Source organism: Ailuropoda melanoleuca, chromosome 17 (assembly GCF_002007445.2).
Source record: "Ailuropoda melanoleuca isolate Jingjing chromosome 17, ASM200744v2, whole genome shotgun sequence".
Lineage (NCBI taxonomy): Eukaryota > Metazoa > Chordata > Mammalia > Carnivora > Ursidae > Ailuropoda > Ailuropoda melanoleuca.
This window is the reverse complement of record NC_048234.1, coordinates 11,719,844-11,738,666: the sequence shown is the minus strand read 5'-3', so window position 1 is coordinate 11,738,666 and position 18,823 is coordinate 11,719,844. Positions and strand designations below refer to the sequence as shown.

Genomic DNA, 18,823 nt, shown 5'->3' with positions numbered 1-18,823 from the left:
GGGTCTCTGCCCCTGTCTCTGCCTGTGATCACCTCCCTATCCTCAGCCTGTGCCTGTGTGTCTGGGGAGAGGGGGGTGTCCACCTCTGTCCCTGTGTGTCTCTGCGTATCCCTTCTCTGTCTTCCTTCATCTCTGAGCCTTTGCCTGTCTCTCCCTGCGTGTCTCTCCACCTATATGTGTCTCTCTGCAGTCTTTGGAACTCTTACTCTGGCTCTCTCTCTCTCTTTCTCTCTCTTCTTTTGGGGGCCCTCGGAGCCCCTGCTCAGCCCTTGGGGCAGCCCAGGGCCCCAGTTTGTTTTGCTTTCGCACCCAGGCCAGTGGGGAGGGGTGAGGAATGGAGGCAGATGTTGGGGGGTGGGGCTGGGAAATCCCTTCCCTGTTCCTTTCCTCCCCTCCCCCAAGGCCCTAGGCTCTGCCTTGCGGGGCTCTGACCTGCTCTGCTCTGCTGGGGGCTCCAGGGAAGAAGCCTGACTGTGTAGGCAACTACACTTCAACTCCTGGGGCATCAGTTTCCCTTGCTATGAAATGGGGCCACCTTTCTCCCTGTGCGTCCTGGCTCCCTGTATCACATGGGCCAACTGACGGAGCCTTTGGGCCAAGGTGGAGATGGTTGCTCCTTCCTTTCTTTTCCTGGGTAGGGCAAGAGGGGCCATGGGAAAGGGGCTGCCTTCAGCTCCCTCGTCCCCCCAGGTTTTGCGCTGATGTGTGGTAGATCCAGGCCCCAGACTTTCCCTTGCTGACTTCTGGGGTGTTCCTTCTGGCCTCAGTTTTACTCCGAACCTCTGATTGCACAGCCCCTCACTGCTCTTGGGGATTACAATTATTATTCCTGTCATATAGGTGAGAAAATTGAGGTTCAAAGAGGGATGACGACTTGCCGAAAGTCACAGAGCACGCCGGGGCACTCTGTCCTTGTGGCCCCTTGTCGATGAGATTTGACTTGAGCCTTGAGGGGCAGGGATTTTCAGAAGGGCTGCTGTGGTCCTGAGCCAGACACGAGGAGACTCTTGTTCAGGAGAAAACTCTGGGATGGTTGGAGCTGAAGTGGCCGAGGTGGGAATGTCTTTCGGGGCAGACAGGGTTTCCTGGTGATGGGGGCTGCCAGGGCCTTCAGACGTGGTGGCTGAGAACTCGCCAGGGGCCTGGGGGACCCTGAGGGGTGGCTGGTGCCCAGGGTCTCCCAGCTGGTCCCCTTCGTGCACTGGGTGGCTGTGAGCGTGAGACCCTGTGAGGTGAGAGGAGGAGGATGGTGGGGGCAGGTGAATCAGCCAGTGAGTCGGGGTGTGAAGTGGAGACCAGAGACAGATGGTGGGGAGGTTTGGCTCCTCCTGGCTGGCCCTGGGTCGGCAGAAGCCAAGGGCTCCCTGCTCAGGAGAGTGAGGCCCCATTCTGAGTGGGCAGCATTGGTGGGACGGGTGTGGTTTGGGGCAAGGGGCTTGGTCACAAGAGATAGGTGTGAACAGATAGGTCCCAGAATCCCCAGCGGTGGGGAGGGTCAGAAGCAAGCATGGACTTTGGACTGTCTTGCATCCAGACCCCTGTCCTGCCCACAGCTTGCCCGTGGGATGTCCACTCTATGTCAGTTTAACAATCTGAGCTGCTGCTGTGTGAGGGGCCCCTTCTAGGTATTGGGGACACCACAGTGACCAAGAGGGACAAATGCCTCTTCACTTGGGGTGCTGATGTACTCGTGGGGGAGACAGTGAAAAGCCTAAGCAAAAGAGTGAAATGTGCAGCAGTTTGGATGATGGCCAGTGCTGGGGATACAATAAAGTAGGGTGAGGGTAGGGAGTGTGGGGATAGGGAGGCTGCTAGAGCAGGGTGGTTTAGGGAGGGCTTTGAGGAGTTGACTCCTGAGCTGAGACCTGAGTGATGGGGAGGAGCCCTCCTTGGGCAATGCTGGGTGAAGCAGGTTCCAGGTAGATGTACAGTAGATGCAAAGGTCCTGAGGCAGGAGCTTGCCTAGTAAAGTAGAGGAGAGCAGAAGGCTATTGGCCTGGACTCAAGTAAGCTGGGGGAGAGAGGGAAGAGGAGGACAGAGAGGGATCAGGTGGTGAGGCGGGAGCTCCGAGAGGATCCTGACAAGAGGATGGGACTGGCTAGGCCTGGTCAGCTCTAGTAGGGGCATGGCAAGGCTGGTGGGAAAGGGAAGCTCTCCCTGTCCCCCCACCCCCAGCCAAATGGGCGATACTGTCCTCAGGTGGGCTCAATGCCCCTAGTGCCCACATGGGAAACTGAGGCTTGGAGAATGTTGTGGTCAGCCTGAGTCCAAGCAGGCTGCATAGAGGGCTCAGTCCCTGCCTGCATTGGTTGAGGCAAGAGGGAGGCTGGGGCAGCAGGGCTGGGAGCAGGGTTTCTTTGGAAACGTGTGTCTTGGCTGAGGCACCGGTCAGGAGATGCCTGGGCCAACTTGTGGTGTCCCACACCGGTGTTGAGGACGGGGCAGGAGCCCCTCCAGGCAGGCCTCTGGGGATGAGTGGGAGCTTGTTGGTGGATGTGGGAAAACTGGTGGATGTGGGGAAACGGACGACAGCACGAGCCGGTGGAAGGAAGGAGAGAGAACCTGGCGGGCAGGGCCTGCCCTGGGACTGGGTCTGCCAGGAGGAGACGCCCTGGGAGAGGGGGTCAAGAGCCGCCACTGAGCTGATCCCGGGTGTTGCCCTCCGATCTCCATGCGGGGCCTGTGGGGAGTGCCATGGATTTCATATTCGACCTCAGACAGCATGGCACTTTACCTCCACGAGTGGGGTGGAGAGCCCCACTCTTAGACAGGAAGGGTAGACTTCTGTGCCTACACCTCGTGGGTCCTGCTTCTCTGTTGCCAGAGCCCCGCGCACAGTGGGCCGGACGTGGGTATGGAGGAAGAAGACAAGGCCTTGGCCTGGGGAGGGCCTCTGTAGTGTGGAGAGCAGGTGTGGTCACCTGCTGTAGAGTTGGGAACAGTGAGACGCCGAGCTCAGCTGGACCAGCTCTGGTCCTGCCGGGCAGCTGCCTTAGTCTGGAGGCTGCCTTGGGGTAGGCCTCAGGGGGGCCGCTGCCAATGCCCTCCCCTCCCCCGCAGACTGTGGAGCATGGCTTCCCCAACCAGCCCAGCGCCCTGGCCTTCGACCCGGAGCTTCGCATCATGGCCATCGGCACGAGGTCTGGGGCCGTCAAGATGTATCCTTTGCGAACTGAGGCCTTTAGGGCCCGTTGGGACCTCCTGCTTGCAGCCCCGTGTGCGGGCTCCTCGGGCCTGGCCCGGCCCCGGAGGCCGCAGTCAGGGCCCGGGTCCTGGTGGAGGTTGGTGCGGCCTCTGCCCCTGAGACTCTTCCTTACCCAAGTGGTTGTGGGGGAGGGGTCAGCTTGCAGTGGTCACAGCTGTCCCTAGCTGCATTTCAGCCAGCCAGTTACCTAGGCGACCCTGCTCCCGTTCCAGCAACTGACCGGGACACTGGGGCCGGGAGGCTGGCCGGGCACGGTACCCAGCAAGGGTGGCGAGTGTGCTGGGGTCGCCCAGCGGGCCTTGCCCTTGTGACCAGGCACACACGCGTGTGCGAATGCGAGGACACACGTGTTTAGCTGAGGGGCTGGGGGCCGTGCCAGGCTCAGCATGGTGAGTGCGGCGCGGCCCCCACCTGGATGCTGGCGACTGCACAATGGGCCGTGTGAGCTGCACAAAGCGGGCATTTTCCTGCAAGCGCGGGGTGGGGGTGGGGTGGGGGCAAGCTGGCAGCTGAAGGACTCCCTGCCTGCCACGGAGAACCCCACCCCTGCTGCTCTCATTGAAGCCCCTTGGGTGGGGAAACTGAGGTGGAGGGCCCGGTGGAGGCTGTCTACCCTCACCCCTTCTCCCGTGATCCTCTGGCTCTCAGTACCCTCGTTGGGGACATTGGTTGGCAGAAAAAATGAGTCCATGCCTGGAAAGGGGCGGGGTGGGCATGGGGGTCTTCCCACCCCAGGGCTGGGTGGCCAGGCCGGGGTGGGCTTCTGGGCCTGTGGTTTCTGAGTCCAGTTTCTCGAGGGAGTGTGGCTGGACCAGGGTGCCCCTCTCCCATGGGCTCCCGAGGCACCTGTGGGGCAGGGAATGGTGTGGGGAGGGGACAGTGCCCGGACCCCCTGTCCTGAACCCCCCCACCGGTTCCGGGAGGTGTGCACTTCCGGGCCTGCTCCCGGCCCTTGGGGTGCTGTCCTGTCCCACCTGCGCACTGTGTTCCTGCAGCCCCTTGCTCGGCACCCTGCTCGAGCCATCCCTCCATGGTCTTCCTTGTGCCCGGGCTCCGCATGCTTACAGAGAGCACGATGTACTGGCGAGGAGACAGCCCCGGAGGAGGAGGCTGGGGCCCTCCTCCTTCCCTTTGTTCCTTCCCCCAAACTACCCTAGCTTGGAGCCCTGCGTTGGGAAACTGAGGCTGGCCACAGAAGCCACCCCTCCCCCTCAAGGGCGGCCCGTCTCCTTGGCAACCCTGGTTCCCGCCCAGCAGCTCCTGCCCTCTCTTTTGTCCCCTCTTCTGTGTTCTGGTTCCTGCAGGGAATCCCAACGCTGGCTCCAAAGCAACGGCTCCTGTGTTGTTGCTGGGCAACGCTGACCCCTCCTTAGCCCTCCCTCCCGGCCCCCCCCACCCTTGTCGAACCTGGAGCTGCCGTGACTCTGGCATGGACCCCAGGCACTTGAGGCAGCTCACCCAACCTTCCCAAGCCTCTGTACATTGTCTGTGAAATGGGCAGGCCGAGGCCTCTCCCCGATCACAGTGGGGGCTGCTGGCTGCCGGCCCCAGAGGGAGGTTGGTTTCCTTGCCCGCAGCTGGAGGTTGGCCTGGAGCTGTGGGAAGAGGCAGCCTGGACTCCTCTCTGCCCCAGGCTTCCGTGCCCAGGCCTGGCCTGGCCTCTCTGCCTGTGTGATCCCAGCCTGCGGGGCCCAGCGCTCATGTACACAGACACACGCTAGGCTGACACAGAGCGGGACCGTGGCCATGTGCCAGGCCTGGGCCAAGTGCGCTGGGTGTGCTTGCATTCTCACTTGCCCTGCATCAGCCCTGCAAGGTGGGAGTGGGACTCAATCGCCCATTTTACAGATGAGGAAGTAAAGGTTGTACAGCAGCACCAACCTGCAGGAGCAGAGCGAAGCCTGCGCTCTGAGCCTGGGGATATTTTGGGGGTACAGGACAGTGCTGCTTCTAGGAGGGGTCCCCTCTGGACGTTGGAGGGCAGGCCTGGCTGGGGCCTGTTGGAAGGGTTCTCGGAAAGGAGGATCTCCTGTGCCTGCTTCTGCCCTTGACCCTGCGCACTTAGCTACGGTGCACCCGGTGTGGAGTTCACTGGCCTGCACCGAGACACAGCCACTGTCACCCAGATGCACTTCCTGCCCGGCCAGGTGAGCCTCTCCCCTCCCCGGCTCCCATGGCCGCCGTGCCCTGCCCGGCCCAGACCAGCCCAGTCTCCGTCTCTGCTCATCCACCAGGGCCGCCTCCTGAGCCTGCTGGATGACAGCAGCCTGCACCTCTGGGAGATCGTCCATCACAACGGCTGTGCCCACTTGGAGGAGGCGCTCAGCTTCCAGCCACCGAGTCGGCCGGGCTTTGACGGGGCCAGGTACTAGAGGACTTGGCTGGGGACGGGCTGCCGGGCCCGCAGGGAGCCTGGTGGAGGTGGTGGGCACCGGCCTTGCAAAGGCGCCGTGGGCACGGAACCCCTGCTCTAGGGTTCAGGGCGGCAGAGTCCATCGAGCTGTGCCCGGGTCCTGGAGAGATGTGCCATGTGGGTTTTGCGGGTGTTAAATAGGGGGTTCTGGCCGAGTCCAAGGTGAGCAGGTGGTGTCCATGCTCCGGGGAAGACTAGGGCCTTTCACAGTTGGGGGTGGGGCAGCGGGCCATAATGTGCATGGATGAAAGGTCAGGTTTGGGGGCGAGGAAGGTCCTACTAGGCTGTGTGAGGTGTCAGCAGCAGGGGGTGCCTAGAGGTTGCTCTAGGGGACAGTGGAGTGGGCCTGGACCGCCGGCCCTGCTGGCCCTTCCCAAAACGGCCAGAGTGGCCAAGTCCTTCACCCTTCCAAATTCCCGTACTGCCTCAGTGGGAGGCTTGTCCTCCTGCTGGCGGCTGGGTGGTACCCCCACACACCCAGCCCTCTCCCAGGGGTGGACTCTGCAGGCGGGGTCATTCTGGGTCACCTCCTGCAAAGTCAGGGAGCCATCCGTGGGCTGGTGACGGGGGTTCCTGGGTGGGGCTCATGAGGGTCGTGTGTGTCCTGGAGCCCTGGGTCCTGGCCCAGGCACTGGCCTGGTTCCTGCCTTCCCCTCCTAGTGAGTGGGAGGGGCTCGGGAGCCTGTCTCCAAGACCTAGGGAACCTATTTTTATCCCTCTCCTTCCCAAGATCCTGATGAATAATTGAGCGAGCTAATTACGATGCCCACAGCCGCCACCATTGCCTTCCCGGTGCGCCAGCCCACTCAATAACCGGGCCTCTGTGAGCGCAGAGGGGCCATAATGAGCTCCCAGTAGCACCCCGCCCCCTCCACACCCCTCCTCAGCCCGTGGATGGACCTGTGCCCTCACCTGCCTCCCCTCATCCCGCGCAGTGGCCCGCTCAGCCTCGCCCGTGTCACGGTGGTCCTGCTGGTGGCGGCGGGTGACATGGCAGCCCTGGGCACCGAGGGAGGCAGCGTCTTCTTCCTGGATGTTCCCACCTTGACACTGCTCGAGGGGCAGACTCTTGCCCCGGACGAGGTTCTTCGAAGGTGAGGGGCAGACGGACCTCCCAGCAGCCAGTTCGTGCCTGGGCAGTGCTCCTGCCAGCTCACGTGAGCCCCTCCACAGCGTGCCAGACGACTACCGGTGCGGGAAGGCGCTGGGCCCAGTGGAGTCACTCCAGGGACACTTGCGGGACCCCACCAAGATCCTCATCGGCTACAGCCGGGGCCTTCTGGTCATCTGGAACCGGGTGGCGCAGTGTGCAGACCGCGTCTTCCTGGGCAACCAGGTATGTGGGGGAGGCCAGCACCAGCTGCCCAGGCCGTCCGCTCACGCCCCTGCTCACGCTCACCACCTGTGCCCGGCAGCAGCTGGAGAGCCTGTGCTGGGAGCGCAGCGGCAGCACGCTGGTCAGCTCCCATAGTGACGGCAGCTACGCTGTCTGGTCGGCGGACGCTGGCGACTCCCCGATGACCCAGCCCACAGTAGCCACCACGCCCTACGGTGAGTGCCGGGGAGGCCGAGGGCGGCCTCTTACACCTGAGTACGGGGTTGACCGGAGACCCCAAACTCAGGCACTCAGGGCTGCCTGGCCTTGGTGGGGGTGTCCAGGAGGACTTGTGGAAGGGGGCGGTGCCAAGCGTGGTCTTCAGGGTGAGACTGCTGCAGGGGCGCGGTGGGGCAGTGGGCCTTCCCCTCCGGGAGTCAGGAAGCAGCTGTGAGGTGGGGAGCGATGGAAGCAGAATAGGAATGGGAGAAGCTTGGAGAAATGTGACTTGGGGCCCTTCTGGTCCCGGCAAGCGAGTGAGCCCGACACTGTCCCACCCCTCCAGGCCCCTTCCCCTGCAAAGCCATTAACAAGATTCTGTGGCGAAACTGTGAATCTGGGTAGGTGGGGAGCCGGCTCTCAGATGGGGGTTGGGGGCGGTGTCTGCAGCGGGGAGGACGGTGGGCTCTGGGGCGCAGGGATGTCCTGTATTGCTCTCCCTGGGTTGGGCCGTTCGCACCTGGAGCCCAGGTGGCTCATGGGGCTCCCTTGCCGGCTCTGTAGGGACCACTTCATCATCTTCAGTGGTGGCATGCCACGTGCCAGCTACGGTGACCGCCACTGTGTGAGTGTGCTCCGGGCTGAGACCCTGGTGACGTTGGACTTCACCTCCCGCATCATCGACTTCTTCACAGTGCACAGCACACGGCCTGAGGACGGTGTGTGCCCCGCCCTCCCTGCCCCAGGCCCCGTACCCCGTGCCCCCTGCCGCTGGGCTCACCTAGCCCTCGTCCACAGAGTTCGACGAGCCCCAGGCCCTGGCCGTGCTGCTCGAGGAGGAGCTGGTGGTGCTCGACCTGCAGACGCCCGGCTGGCCTGCCGTGCCCGCTCCGTACCTGGCCCCGCTGCACTCGTCTGCTATCACCTGCTCGGCACACGTCGCCAACGTCCCCGCCAAGCTGTGGGCCCGCATCGTGAGCGCTGGCGAGCAGCAGAGCCCACAGCCTGCCTCCAGTGCCTCGGTTTGTGCCCAGGGCCCCCTGCAGGGCAGGGGTCTGGGGAGGAAGGGTGTTCCAGGCACTGCCCAGGCACGCGCCCGGAGGGGGCAATGTGGCAGGCATACAAAGGGAACTCAGGCAGTTTGGGCCCTGGGGGCCAAGCTCAGGGTGAGGAGAAGGCATTTGCCCTGACCTTCCGTTTCCGTCTCTCTGCCTGTCTCTCCCAGAGCTGGCCCATCACCGGGGGCCGGAACCTGGCCCAGGAGCCATCCCAGAGAGGGCTGCTGCTGACCGGGTAGGCAGACGCGCGTGTTCGTGGCCGAGCACAGGTGTGACGTGTGTGTGTGTATGTGTGTGTGTGTGGGCAGATGGGGCCTGGTGGAGCCCCCTCAGATGCCAGAGAGCCTCTCCGGGGCCTGGTGCGTACTGGCCTGCCTAGCGACTCGGGACCCGCCCCTGGTGGGACCAGGCCATCCCCTGTCCCGCGGGGTGGACGGAGCCTCTCTAGGCTCTGGTTTCATGCCCCGCCCTGCCCTGCCTTTCGGTCTAGAACTGAGCTCCACCCACCCAGCCTGCCCTGGGACCGGAAAATCTGGGCTGGCCCACGCCGATCTGCCCAGGGCAGGTGCTGGAGAGCCCAGCCTGGGCCTGGCGGGCGCTGACGTGCCCAGTGACTCAGGCCCCAACTTCCTGCCCTGCCCCTGCTGCCTGCCTGTGCCGGGACCCTCAGGCCTCTGGCTCCAGGGTCCCCTCCCCTGCTGGAGCATTCCTGCTCACGGCTTTAGAGGTGTCCCAACCAGTCCCAGAGACGCAGGCACCTTTTCACACCCTGGCTCTGGGCTCCCACTGCTATCCAAAGGCCCTGATGTGAGCTCTGCTGCTGTGTCCTGAAGCTGCACCCCAGATTTTGTCTGCTGCCCCCCACTTCCCCTCCCTGCTTCCTCCCAGCCTCCCCAGGCTTCCTGCTGCTCTGCCTACATGGCTGCCTCATGGCTCAGACGGTCCTTCTGCTCTGGGGCTAGCTCCCGACCACCTTTTCTGGACGCGCCTGTAGTTCTTTCTTTCCTGCGTTCTCCTCTTCCATCTCCTGCTTGGCGCACTGGTGATTATTTCCAAACCTTTCCACCCTGTCTGAGAGGCCCAGGTGCATGGGGTTCTGGCATACAGTAGGTGCTCAGTCCGTGTTCGCTCTCTACAGCAGATGCCTTCTGTTTGCTGTGTGCAGCGGGAGTCTGGTCGGTGCTTGGCATCTGCAGTAGGTGGTCAGTGAGTGACCACTGGAGGAGTGGCCGGGGAGGTGCAGGGGGCCCGGGGCGGGCCTGATGTCGCCTTCCCCGCAGCCATGAGGACGGCACAGTGCGGTTCTGGGACGCGTCCGGCGTGGCGCTGCGGCCGCTCTACAAGCTCGGCACAGCTGGCCTCTTCCAGACGGACTGCGAGCACACCGACAGCCTGGGCCAGGCCGCCGAGGATGACTGGCCGCCCTTTCGCAAGGTGGGCCCCTCCCCTAGCCCTGGGGAGCCTCGCCCCAGCCCTGCCCCGAGTCCTCACTCCATCCTGCCCTGCCAGGTGGGCTGCTTTGACCCCTACAGTGACGACCCTCGGCTCGGTGTGCAGAAGGTGGCGCTGTGCAAGTACACGGCCCAGATGGTGGTGGCTGGCACAGCGGGCCAGGTGAGGGCTCGGGGTCTCCGAGGGCTTTGTGGAGGAAGTGGGCCTGACCTAGAGTGGGGCTCCAGGTAGCGATGGCTGGGGGAGGCCAGCCAGGGCAGGGGAACCCCCTGGGGGCCTTGAGTCCAGACGCTGGCTCTTGGGGAACCTCGGAGGGTAGGGACCAGGTTGGGGGCACAGGTGTTAGGTGAGCCCTGGGAGGGTAGGGACCGGCAGGGCTCCGTCACTGCTGTGTCACTGGCACTCATGCAGCATACAGAAGGTGCTCAGTGTGTGCTTATGACTAAACGGAGATGGGCTTGGGGGGTGGTGGGATATTTGCCTCCCAGAAGGCAAGGCAGTGGGTCTTGGTCATCGCCGTGTTCCTCGGGGCTCATTGAAGGCCCTGGTACACAGTAGGCATTCAGTGAGTGCTCGTTGAGTAGGTGAACTAGAGACGATATACCAGGAGCGCCCTGGCAGGACTTCGCAGGCTTAGGTGGGGCCTGGGCAGCCCCACCCTCCTCCGTGCTGACCCCTCCCCCGCCCGGCTGCGGGCTTAGGTGCTGGTGCTGGAGCTAAGCGACGTGCCCTCGGAGCAGGCGGTCAGCGTGGCCAGCGTGGACCTCCTCCAGGACCGAGAGGGTTTCACGTGGAAGGGCCACGAGCGGCTGAGTCCACGCACGGGGCCGTTGCCGTGGCCTGCGGGCTTCCAGCCCCGAGTGCTGGTTCAGTGCCTGCCACCAGCTGCTGTCACCGCTGTCACGCTCCACGCCGAGTGGAGCCTCGTGGCCTTTGGCACCAGTCATGGCTTTGGCCTCTTCGACTATCAGCGCAGGAGCCCGGTGCTGGCCAGGTGTGTGGGGGGTGGGCCCGGAGCCTGGTGAGGCAGGCGGGGTCTGGGCCTCGGTCTCGCCTTCTGAGACCTGACACGGCGAAGGGAGGGTGACCTGGAAGCCCCCTACCCCTCTGGCAGATCTGTCCTCATGCGGAGAGCTGCTGGCGAGCTTTAAGCCCCCAGCTGCTGGGTGGCGGGGCAGCGTCACTGGGCCTCTGGTTCCTGGCCCATGGGGCCAGCGGGAGCATGGTGGCCGCTCCGGGACTGTGCCGTGTGGCCTAGCTGACATCTGCCTGCCCGCAGGTGCACGCTTCACCCCAACGACTCTCTGGCCATGGAGGGGCCGCTGTCCCGGGTCAAGTCCCTCAAGAAGTCCCTGCGCCAGTCCTTCCGGCGTATCCGCAAGAGCCGAGTGTCGGGCAAGAAGCGGGCCGCTAATGCCACCAGCAAGGTGAGCTGGGGCTGGGCTGCCTCTCCGGGCCACGCCCCGGCCTTGGCCCCCAGCCTGGTGTGCACACTGCGGTTGCCCCGGCCGGGATGATCTGGACGGGAGGGGAGGGTGCGGGGCGCCGGCGGGGTGTGGGGAAGGTGGCGTCCTGGAGGCCGCTGCCCGTCCAGTTGCAGGAGGCCAACGCGCAGCTGGCTGAGCAGGCCTGTCCCCACGACGTGGAGATGACCCCAGTGCAGCGCCGCATCGAGCCCCGCTCCGCTGACGACTCCCTCTCCGGCGTCGTCCGCTGCCTTTACTTCGCCGACACGTTCCTTCGAGATGGTGAGATCGGGGGGATGGGCTGGGGACGTGGGCCTCGGTTGGCCATCTAGGCCGTGGGCGGCCCAGGAGGTAGGGAAGCCGGCTCCTTGCCGGCCCGAGCTGGCCCCGCAAAGGTCCCGCTTAGAACATCCACCTGTGAGGTTGGTGAGGGAGCCAGGCGGGCCTCGGAGACCCGACCACGGAGAAGGGCGCCCACGATCCGGGGGAGGAGAGAGAGCGGGAGGCTCTGCCAGCGCCCACGGCTGTGGTGGGCACGAGTCCGGGAGGCCGCCCGGGATCTGTAACCTGTGCGATAGAGAATTTCAACCACACACAGAACTAGAGAGGGGTCCCGTCACCCCGACATCCAGCCTGGTGCCACCGGCTGTCTGCGGCTGCTGCACCCGTCCCCGCCCCACACTCCGCCGTTTAAACGATAACCTGTGAGTGAGGACTTGAGTGTGTGTCCGACGGTGTAACCCACAGCCAGGGTCCCCGCATCGCACCAGCGAACCGCTGCTGGTCCCGGCCACACGTGGTCTACGGTGCCTTTCTCCATCTGTCTTGAAAACGCCTTCTTACAGTCTGTGTCGGGTGGGCATCTAGTCAGGCCGTGCTTGGCTTGTCACCAAGGTGACTTCGGTCCCCGAGTCTGAGGGGAGCACCCCCCCCGTGTCATTTATGTTGGGGATCCTCTGTGCAGCGGATCTTCTCACCACCTGGACACCGTAGCCCCGGGGCCTTGACGGGGTTCCGCTGTCCCTGTGAGAAGGCCGATGGGGCGGGGCCTCCCAGCCGCTGGGGTGCTGGGCCAGCCTCCGCCCTGAAGGCCCGTCCTTCCCCAGCGCTGCCGCCCACACAGGAAAGCGGGCTAAACAGTGTACCGCCGGCACGATTCCTTTCGGCCCAGGCCCGGGGTCTCCGCGTCTAGCTGGGAGGCGGGAAGTGCCCAGAACGGGGTGGGCTGAGGCGCACTGGAGTGGTCTGTGGGGTGAGGGTGCTTCGAGTGTGTCGGCAGGACCAGTGATGGCGTTTGGTGGCGGTGGGGGGGTCTGGGGGTCAGGGCTGTATGCTGGGCCCGTTACTGCGCTGGGGGCTGAGGGTGCCGCGGGATAGGCTTGGCTAGGTCAGGGTGTAGTTTGGGTGCCTGTTGATGTCTTCGAGATGTCCTGGAGGCTGTTCCCACTTGTACGGGGGGCCTTGTACGGGGGACCATATCCAAGGCCCGGCGTTTTGTCAGTACAGAGCAGGTGTGGCGGGCCCCGGGGAGGCATGGGACGGGAGAGGAGGGGGATCCCACCTCACCGGCCCGTCGCTCCGCAGCGGCCCACCACGGACCCACCATGTGGGCGGGCACCAACTCGGGCTCTGTGTTTGCCTACGCGCTGGAAGTGCCAGCGGCCGCAGCGGGCGGTGAGAAGCGACCCGAGCGGGCGGTGGAGGCCGTGCTGGGCAAGGAGGTGCAGCTGATGCACCGCGCCCCCGTGGTGGCCATCGCCGTGCTGGATGGGCGCGGCCGCCCACTGCCCGAGCCCTACGAGGCCTCCCGGGACCTGGCACAGGCCCCTGACATGCAGGGCGGCCACGCCGTGCTCATCGCGTCCGAGGAGCAGTTCAAGGTAAAGCCCGGTGGAGACCCTCCAGGCTCCTGCCCGGACGCCATTGGATCCTCTAGAAAGTGCCCTGCCTATGCGCCCTATCTGCTGAGACACACCCCCCCCCCCGAGCCCCTACCTAGCAGACGCCCCCTGCAGAACACAGAGGCTCTCAGGACCCTTCTGCCTCACTGAGACCCCGCCAGGACCCTGCGAGCACTCCTCGGGACTCTGCCTGGCGGGAGGTCGTGATCTGAGTGGATAGCAGCCACCTGACTCTTATAACCCCGTGTGGCTGGTTTGGCCACAGATGGCGGGGCCCCGGGAGGTTTCTGGGAGCAGCATGAAGCCAGGGTGGAGTGCGAGGAGAGGGTAGCTTGGGGTGGGAGGGTGCCCGGGAAGAGGCAGCCCTGTGGCTGGGTGTGCAGGCCGACTGGCGGGCTGGGCGTGGGGTGGGGGCTGCTGCCTGCATCTGGGAGGACAGGCCCCGCTCACCGGCTGCCCACCCGCTGCCAGGTGTTCACGCTACCCAAGGTGAGCGCAAAGACCAAGTTCAAGCTGACGGCCCACGAGGGCTGTCGCGTCCGCAAGGTGGCACTTGCCACATTTGCCAGCGTGGCCTGTGAGGACTATGCAGAGACCTGCCTGGCCTGCCTCACCAACCTGGGCGATGTGCACGTGTTCTCGGTGCCTGGCCTGCGGCCCCAGGTACACTACTCCTGTATCCGGAAGGAGGACATCAGCGGCATCGCATCCTGCGTCTTCACGCGCCACGGCCAGGGTGAGGGGAAGGCTTCCTGGTGCGGACAGCCTGAGCGGGCCCGGGAGGGGTTCCCAGGGCGGGCACGGGACTGGCCAGCAGAGGCTGGGGAGGAAGCTGCTGGGGGCGCTGTGGTTGGAGTCCCACCCCTAACTGCGCCCCACTCCTTGCCCGCCCACCCAGGTTTTTATCTGATTTCTCCGTCGGAGTTTGAACGCTTTTCTCTGAGTGCCCGGAACATCACAGAGCCACTCTGCTCTCTAGACATCAGCTGGCCCCGAGACACCACCTGTGCCAGGTGTGTGGAGGGCCCAGCCCAGGAGGCCTGTCCCGAGGCCAGTCTCATCCCTGTGCCAAACTTTGCATGGAACGAGGGTGGCCCTCCGTGGTGGCACCCCTGTCTGATCCTACGAGAGGGAGGGTAGGGTCTGACACTCCTGGGGCCCCCCTCACGGCCCCATCTCTGTAGCTACAGGCTCCAGGAGTCACCGAAGCTGAGCCAGGCTAACGGGACCCCGGGCATCGTCCTGGCCTCACGGAGCCGCGATGGAAGCCCGGATCCTGTCCGCAGCAAGGGAGCTGGTACGGGGGACTGGGTGGGAAGTGAAGGTGGCAGGACCACCCCCCCACCCCCCGCTCAGAGGTGGGGGCAAGCCTCCGTGGGAGGCAGCAGCCTGGCCGTGGCAGGGAGCCCAGGGTCGGGCAGGCCAGGCAGGGGAGGGCTGCAGGTCGGCCTGCGGTCCCCAGCCTCACTGCGGGCTGGGGCTGGGTTTGGGTCTGGGTCCTCGGGTTCCCGGGGGTGGAAGGTGGAGGGCCGAGGGTGCCCAGGGCTCCAGGCAGGAGCCTGACCACTTCTTCCCTGCAGACACCCCAGAGCTGCCTGAGGCCATGCTCTCACCCATGTCCATTGACTCGGCTACCAGTGCGGACACCACCCTGGACACGACAGGGGATGTCACGGTGGAGGATGTGAAGGATTTCCTGGGGTGAGGCACGTGGGTGGGTGGGCAGATCCACGGGAGGGGCTCCCCTGGCTCCCCAGCCTCTCTTCTGTCAGAACTGGGCACAGAGGCCCAAGGCAGGGCCTGGTCCTGGGACCTTCTGATCGCTGCCCTCCTCCCCCCAGCTCTTCCGAGGAGTCTGAGAGGAACCTGAGGAACCTGGCGGAAGATGAGGCTCGAGCCTGCGCCATCCTGATCAAATGAGGTGCTGCAGGTTTAGGGTAGCCCTGGGGCTACCTGCTCCTTACTGTTGGACAGCCCCGATTTGCATACCTGAGTCTTAGAAAAACAGGGTTGGCCTGGCAGCCCCTGGACATCATGGGTGGTGTTTAGCACCAGGCCGGAACAAACCACTTGGGAGTGGTGGCAGCTGGGGGCTCAGGGGCTGGCTGGCCAGCCTGTTTTGCAGAGGAGGTCCCCCAGGCTCACGTGGTCGGGTCCGGCCGGGCGAGCCCAGGGAGCGGGGCCTGATGCGGGACCCATGGGTCTCTCCACCCATTGGCTGCCTGGTGCCCCCTGTGCCGGGTACGGGTACCCCAGCTCCGTCTTCCCGTTGTTGGGGTTACCGCTGCCACACCCTAACGTCAGCGGGCTGAACGTGGGCAGTGCTCAGGTTCAGCAAGCCGCCTCTGGCTGTCACCGCAGGACCCTGGCCCCTAAATGGGCCGAGGCAGTGTGATGGCCCCCTGCAGCCGGGCCATCTGCCCCTCCGGGCCTCCCTGGCTTTCTCTGATCCCTCTTCTCTTCCTTTACCAGGAAGGCCAAAACTATCTGGCTACCGACTGCCTTGCTCAGAACTGGGGTCCAGGACCCTGGGCCCCTTCGCATAGACCCACACCTGCTAACCTGTGGCCTCCAGCGGGACCTGCCCAGCCCGGCCCCGGGGCGGTGTGGCGCTGTGGGCCTGGGACTCAGCCCCCGGCCTCTGGGGCAGATCTGCATTGGCCCCTCCTGTAGGCAGCTGGCAACCTGGAGGCCAGGTGCCAAGGGCAGAAGACACCTGGGGCTGGCAAACCCACGCCACCCCCCACTCGACACACCGTCCTTCCCCACTCCCTTTGCAAAGAATATTTTTCTAAGGCCTGTGCTGGGATGGACAGGCATTTCTAAAACTATTTTGGTACTTACTCCTGGGCCAGCACCCCCCCCCCGGTCTGCATGAGTGCACGTGTGCGCGCAGGACTGGGAGCTCTGCTGGGCACCCACGACTGAGGAGTGTGTGAGTGTGAGTGTGTGTGTGTGTACACGCGTGTGTGTTGGGAGGGGGGTCGGTCAGGGTGGGTTTCCCTATAGATTGTACCTTGGGATTCTTTTCCTGTCATTTTAAGATTAGCTCTGTTTTAATATCAAAAATACTGATTTTTAATATTGAAAATAAAAGCATTTAATATCTCTTAAAAGGCAACCACGCTGCTTTCTCTCTGGTGGGGGCGCGCCACGCAGGAGGTCCCATGCAGGGACTCCAGCTGCTCAGAGCCCTGAGGGCCTGGCTCGAGGGCTCCCCTGGGTGCTGCTTGGGCTGTGCTGCTGGGGACTGTGGCTCTGGGGGGATGGCTGGAGCAGGGGCTGCCACCCGAGCACAGCCTCTGCCGGTGGCAGTGGACGGACGGGCCCCCTCGCCCCAAGCTCGGGGCTGGCGCCCTAGGCCAGAGCTTTGCGGAAGGCGCTCCAGGCGTGGAAGCAGCGGGTGAAGGCGTGCTGCTCGTTGCCCTTGCGGACCAGGCGCAGGCGGCGCGGCTTCTCGTGCTCTTTGGATCGCATGTGCTGGATGTACACCTGGCCGACCGGGCGGGCGTGAGCCGTGGGCCGTCCTCGCGGACCCCCCAGGCCCGGCCTTGGCCCTCCCCCCACGTGGCTCACCTGGCAGGCCTTCAGACTCAGTTTGATCTCCACCTGGCTCGTCTGCGTCCCCACCCACATGTAGACCTGTGGGGACAGTAGGGCAGGGGGTCTCAGGGGACTCGGGGGCCTCAGCTTCCCAGCTAGCAGTGCGCGGGCTCCCTGGGCGGGCCCGGTCAGCGGGTGGGGGAGGGGCCATACCTCCTGGCCATTGTCCAGCAGCATGATGTCGTCATCCGCCAGGTCATCCTGGCAGAAGTCCGAGCACTTCTCCGTCACTGCGAAGTAGCCCTTCTCGTTGGAGCACCTGGAGGCCGAGGGGCGGGAAGAGGCTGTGAGGGTGGCAAGTGCGGGCCAGGCCCGGGGAGGGGGGGGGAGGGGGCGGAAGCCGGGGAGGGGTCTGGGCCCGGGCTCACCGGAAAAGCCTGGTGTGCTTCATGTACTCAGCGTCATCATCATAAGGCTTCTGGGCCCCGATGCCCACCCAAAAGAAGTTCTCGGGCTCCTCGCCTTCGTTGATGACCTGTGGGAAAGGGTCTGTCTGGGCCAGGGCCCCGGGCTGCTCCTGCACGGCTGGCCGCCGGCCCGCCACCTGCCCCCATCACCTGCTTGCTGTAGGAGGCGTCAAACATGGTGTTGAGGATATCTTCCGCGAGCTTGGCCTCATCTGGGTCCGACGCCCGGCCCACCCACGCGTACACGATGCCCTGGTTGTCCTCGCTCTCAAAGGGAACCTGAGGAATGTGCAGGGGACTCACGTCGGGGCCAGCCCACAGCCCATCACCCTGCTCCGCAGTCCCCGCCACCCCCACACCCCCACCTTGAGGATGAAGCAGAACTCAGAGTTGAGGAGGCTGGAGTCAGTGCTGATCTGGATGCACCTGGGGGGTGGGAGGTGTCAGCAAGGGGTCCCAGCTGGCCACTGCCCCCGCCTGCCCACCGCACGCTCCCTCCCCCCAGTCAGGCACCGGGTGCAGAGGGCGCTGCCATTGGTGCGAATCTGGTAGAGGCTGGGTTGCTGGGCACCCTGAGCCACCTTCCTCTTGCCCCGATGGATGATAAACTTTCTCTTGAAATGGGACAGGAACTTGGGGTTCTCCTGCTGCTGTGTCATGCGCACCACCTGGGGGTACGGAAGCGTTAGGGGCAGCTCCCTGGACAAACCCCCCCGGCCACGCCCCCCGTCGTCTGTCCCTCTGGAGGGGACGGGGGCGTGGCCTGGAGCGGGGGGCGTGGCCCGGAGAGGAGGTGTAGGGGGTGGGGAGGCGGGGGCACGGCAGGCACACCTCCAGCTTGCCAGGGAAGAGGCTTTCGAACTTCTTCTGCAGGCTGAAGGTGAAGGTGAGCCAGCCCATGTTGGAGGCTTCCCGGCCCTGCCAGAAGTACACGATGCACTGGAAGTCCTCCTCGGGCTGCTTCTCCTCTGCCTCAGCCGCTGCCTCCTCGCCTTCCTTGCCCTCCGCTCCCGCTTTCTCCTCTTCCTTCTCTTCCTTCTTCTCCTCCTCCTCCTCGTACTCCACGGGCACCCAGTACCTGGTGGGGGTGGTCAGAGGGCGGTGAGCGGGGGCTCGAGCCCCCCAGCTTCAGGGGAGGGGCCGGGCGACCGAGGCGCGCCGCGGCGGCACCTGCAGAGGAAGACGTAGCAGTCCTGCGTGTAGAAGTGGCCGAACTCCTCCTCCGGCAGCCTCGCGAACTTCTTGCCCTCCAGCACAAAGCCCTCCATGCCGTCCAGGTCCTCGTTCCATTCCTCCATCAGCTGCTCGGCCTGCAGGGGACGGCCGCTAGTCACAGGGCAGGGTCCCGGCGGAGTCCGCCCCGCCCCGCCCCGGGCCCGGCCCCCACCTCCGCCAAGGCCATGGGCGGCTGCCGCGGTAGGAACAGCGCGGTGAGGTCAGCCTTCATCTGATCTTTCTTCTCCGCGTCGCGTTTCACCCTCCCGGTGAGCCCCGGGCCCTGCAGCACAGCCTCCGCGTTGCGCGTGTAGTCCACTGACAACACGTCGTCCCAGTTCTTGAACTTGGCCTTGAACACCTGCCCAGAGGGAGAAAACACGAGCTGGAGTGGGGGTCTTGTCAGACGAGGCTTGGGGGCGGGGCCTGGGAGCATGGGCGGGGCAAACGAGGGAGGGGCCTCGATGCGGGGGCGGGGCCTGACAGGGTGGAGGGGCGGGGCCGGGGCGGGGCCTGTGCTCGCACTCCACACCTGCGCCTCGGTGCCCTCCAGGCTGCGGCTGACTGC

At 64.9% G+C, this 18,823-nt stretch overlaps 2 protein-coding genes across 5 annotated transcripts in view; one reads left to right on the top strand and one right to left on the bottom strand.

Annotated features, from left to right (window-relative positions):
* Positions 1 to 845: 845 nt before the first annotated feature.
* LLGL1 (LLGL scribble cell polarity complex component 1) lies at positions 846 to 16,146 on the top strand. Of its 3 annotated transcripts, none has more exons than XM_034646754.1 (23): positions 846 to 1,053; positions 3,062 to 3,159; positions 5,272 to 5,353; positions 5,441 to 5,571; positions 6,555 to 6,713; positions 6,793 to 6,955; positions 7,038 to 7,170; positions 7,500 to 7,554; positions 7,718 to 7,872; positions 7,952 to 8,175; positions 8,379 to 8,446; positions 9,492 to 9,645; positions 9,721 to 9,825; positions 10,365 to 10,657; positions 10,943 to 11,090; positions 11,258 to 11,411; positions 12,714 to 13,009; positions 13,502 to 13,766; positions 13,929 to 14,043; positions 14,215 to 14,327; positions 14,611 to 14,731; positions 14,872 to 14,951; positions 15,503 to 16,146. In XM_034646754.1, exons 1-22 carry the CDS (start codon positions 1,030 to 1,032, stop codon positions 14,948 to 14,950), a joined length of 3,135 nt encoding a protein of 1,044 aa, XP_034502645.1. In that variant the 5' UTR covers positions 846 to 1,029; the 3' UTR covers position 14,951; positions 15,503 to 16,146. The 3 variants fall into 3 exon arrangements, with proteins under 3 accessions (XP_034502645.1, XP_034502646.1, XP_002923177.2); XM_034646755.1 differs by having other exon boundaries at positions 847 to 1,053; positions 7,035 to 7,170; positions 14,221 to 14,327; XM_002923131.4 differs by having other exon boundaries at positions 848 to 1,053; positions 7,035 to 7,170.
* The window catches only part of FLII (FLII actin remodeling protein), a 12,947-nt gene continuing 10,229 nt past the window's right edge, over positions 16,106 to 18,823 (bottom strand). Inside the window, exons 21-30 of one of the 2 annotated variants that reach the window (XM_034646752.1) lie at positions 18,428 to 18,616; positions 18,211 to 18,350; positions 17,872 to 18,118; positions 17,554 to 17,708; positions 17,406 to 17,466; positions 17,191 to 17,319; positions 17,002 to 17,108; positions 16,787 to 16,892; positions 16,607 to 16,672; positions 16,106 to 16,522 (exon numbers count right to left, since the gene is read on the bottom strand). In XM_034646752.1, the coding sequence (XP_034502643.1) occupies positions 16,388 to 16,522; positions 16,607 to 16,672; positions 16,787 to 16,892; positions 17,002 to 17,108; positions 17,191 to 17,319; positions 17,406 to 17,466; positions 17,554 to 17,708; positions 17,872 to 18,118; positions 18,211 to 18,350; positions 18,428 to 18,616 (1,335 nt within the window). In that variant the 3' untranslated portion in view covers positions 16,106 to 16,387. The remainder of the gene's footprint in view (positions 16,523 to 16,606; positions 16,673 to 16,786; positions 16,893 to 17,001; positions 17,109 to 17,190; positions 17,320 to 17,405; positions 17,467 to 17,553; positions 17,709 to 17,871; positions 18,119 to 18,210; positions 18,351 to 18,427; positions 18,617 to 18,823) is intronic. The other variant, XM_034646753.1, reaches the window with a different exon arrangement.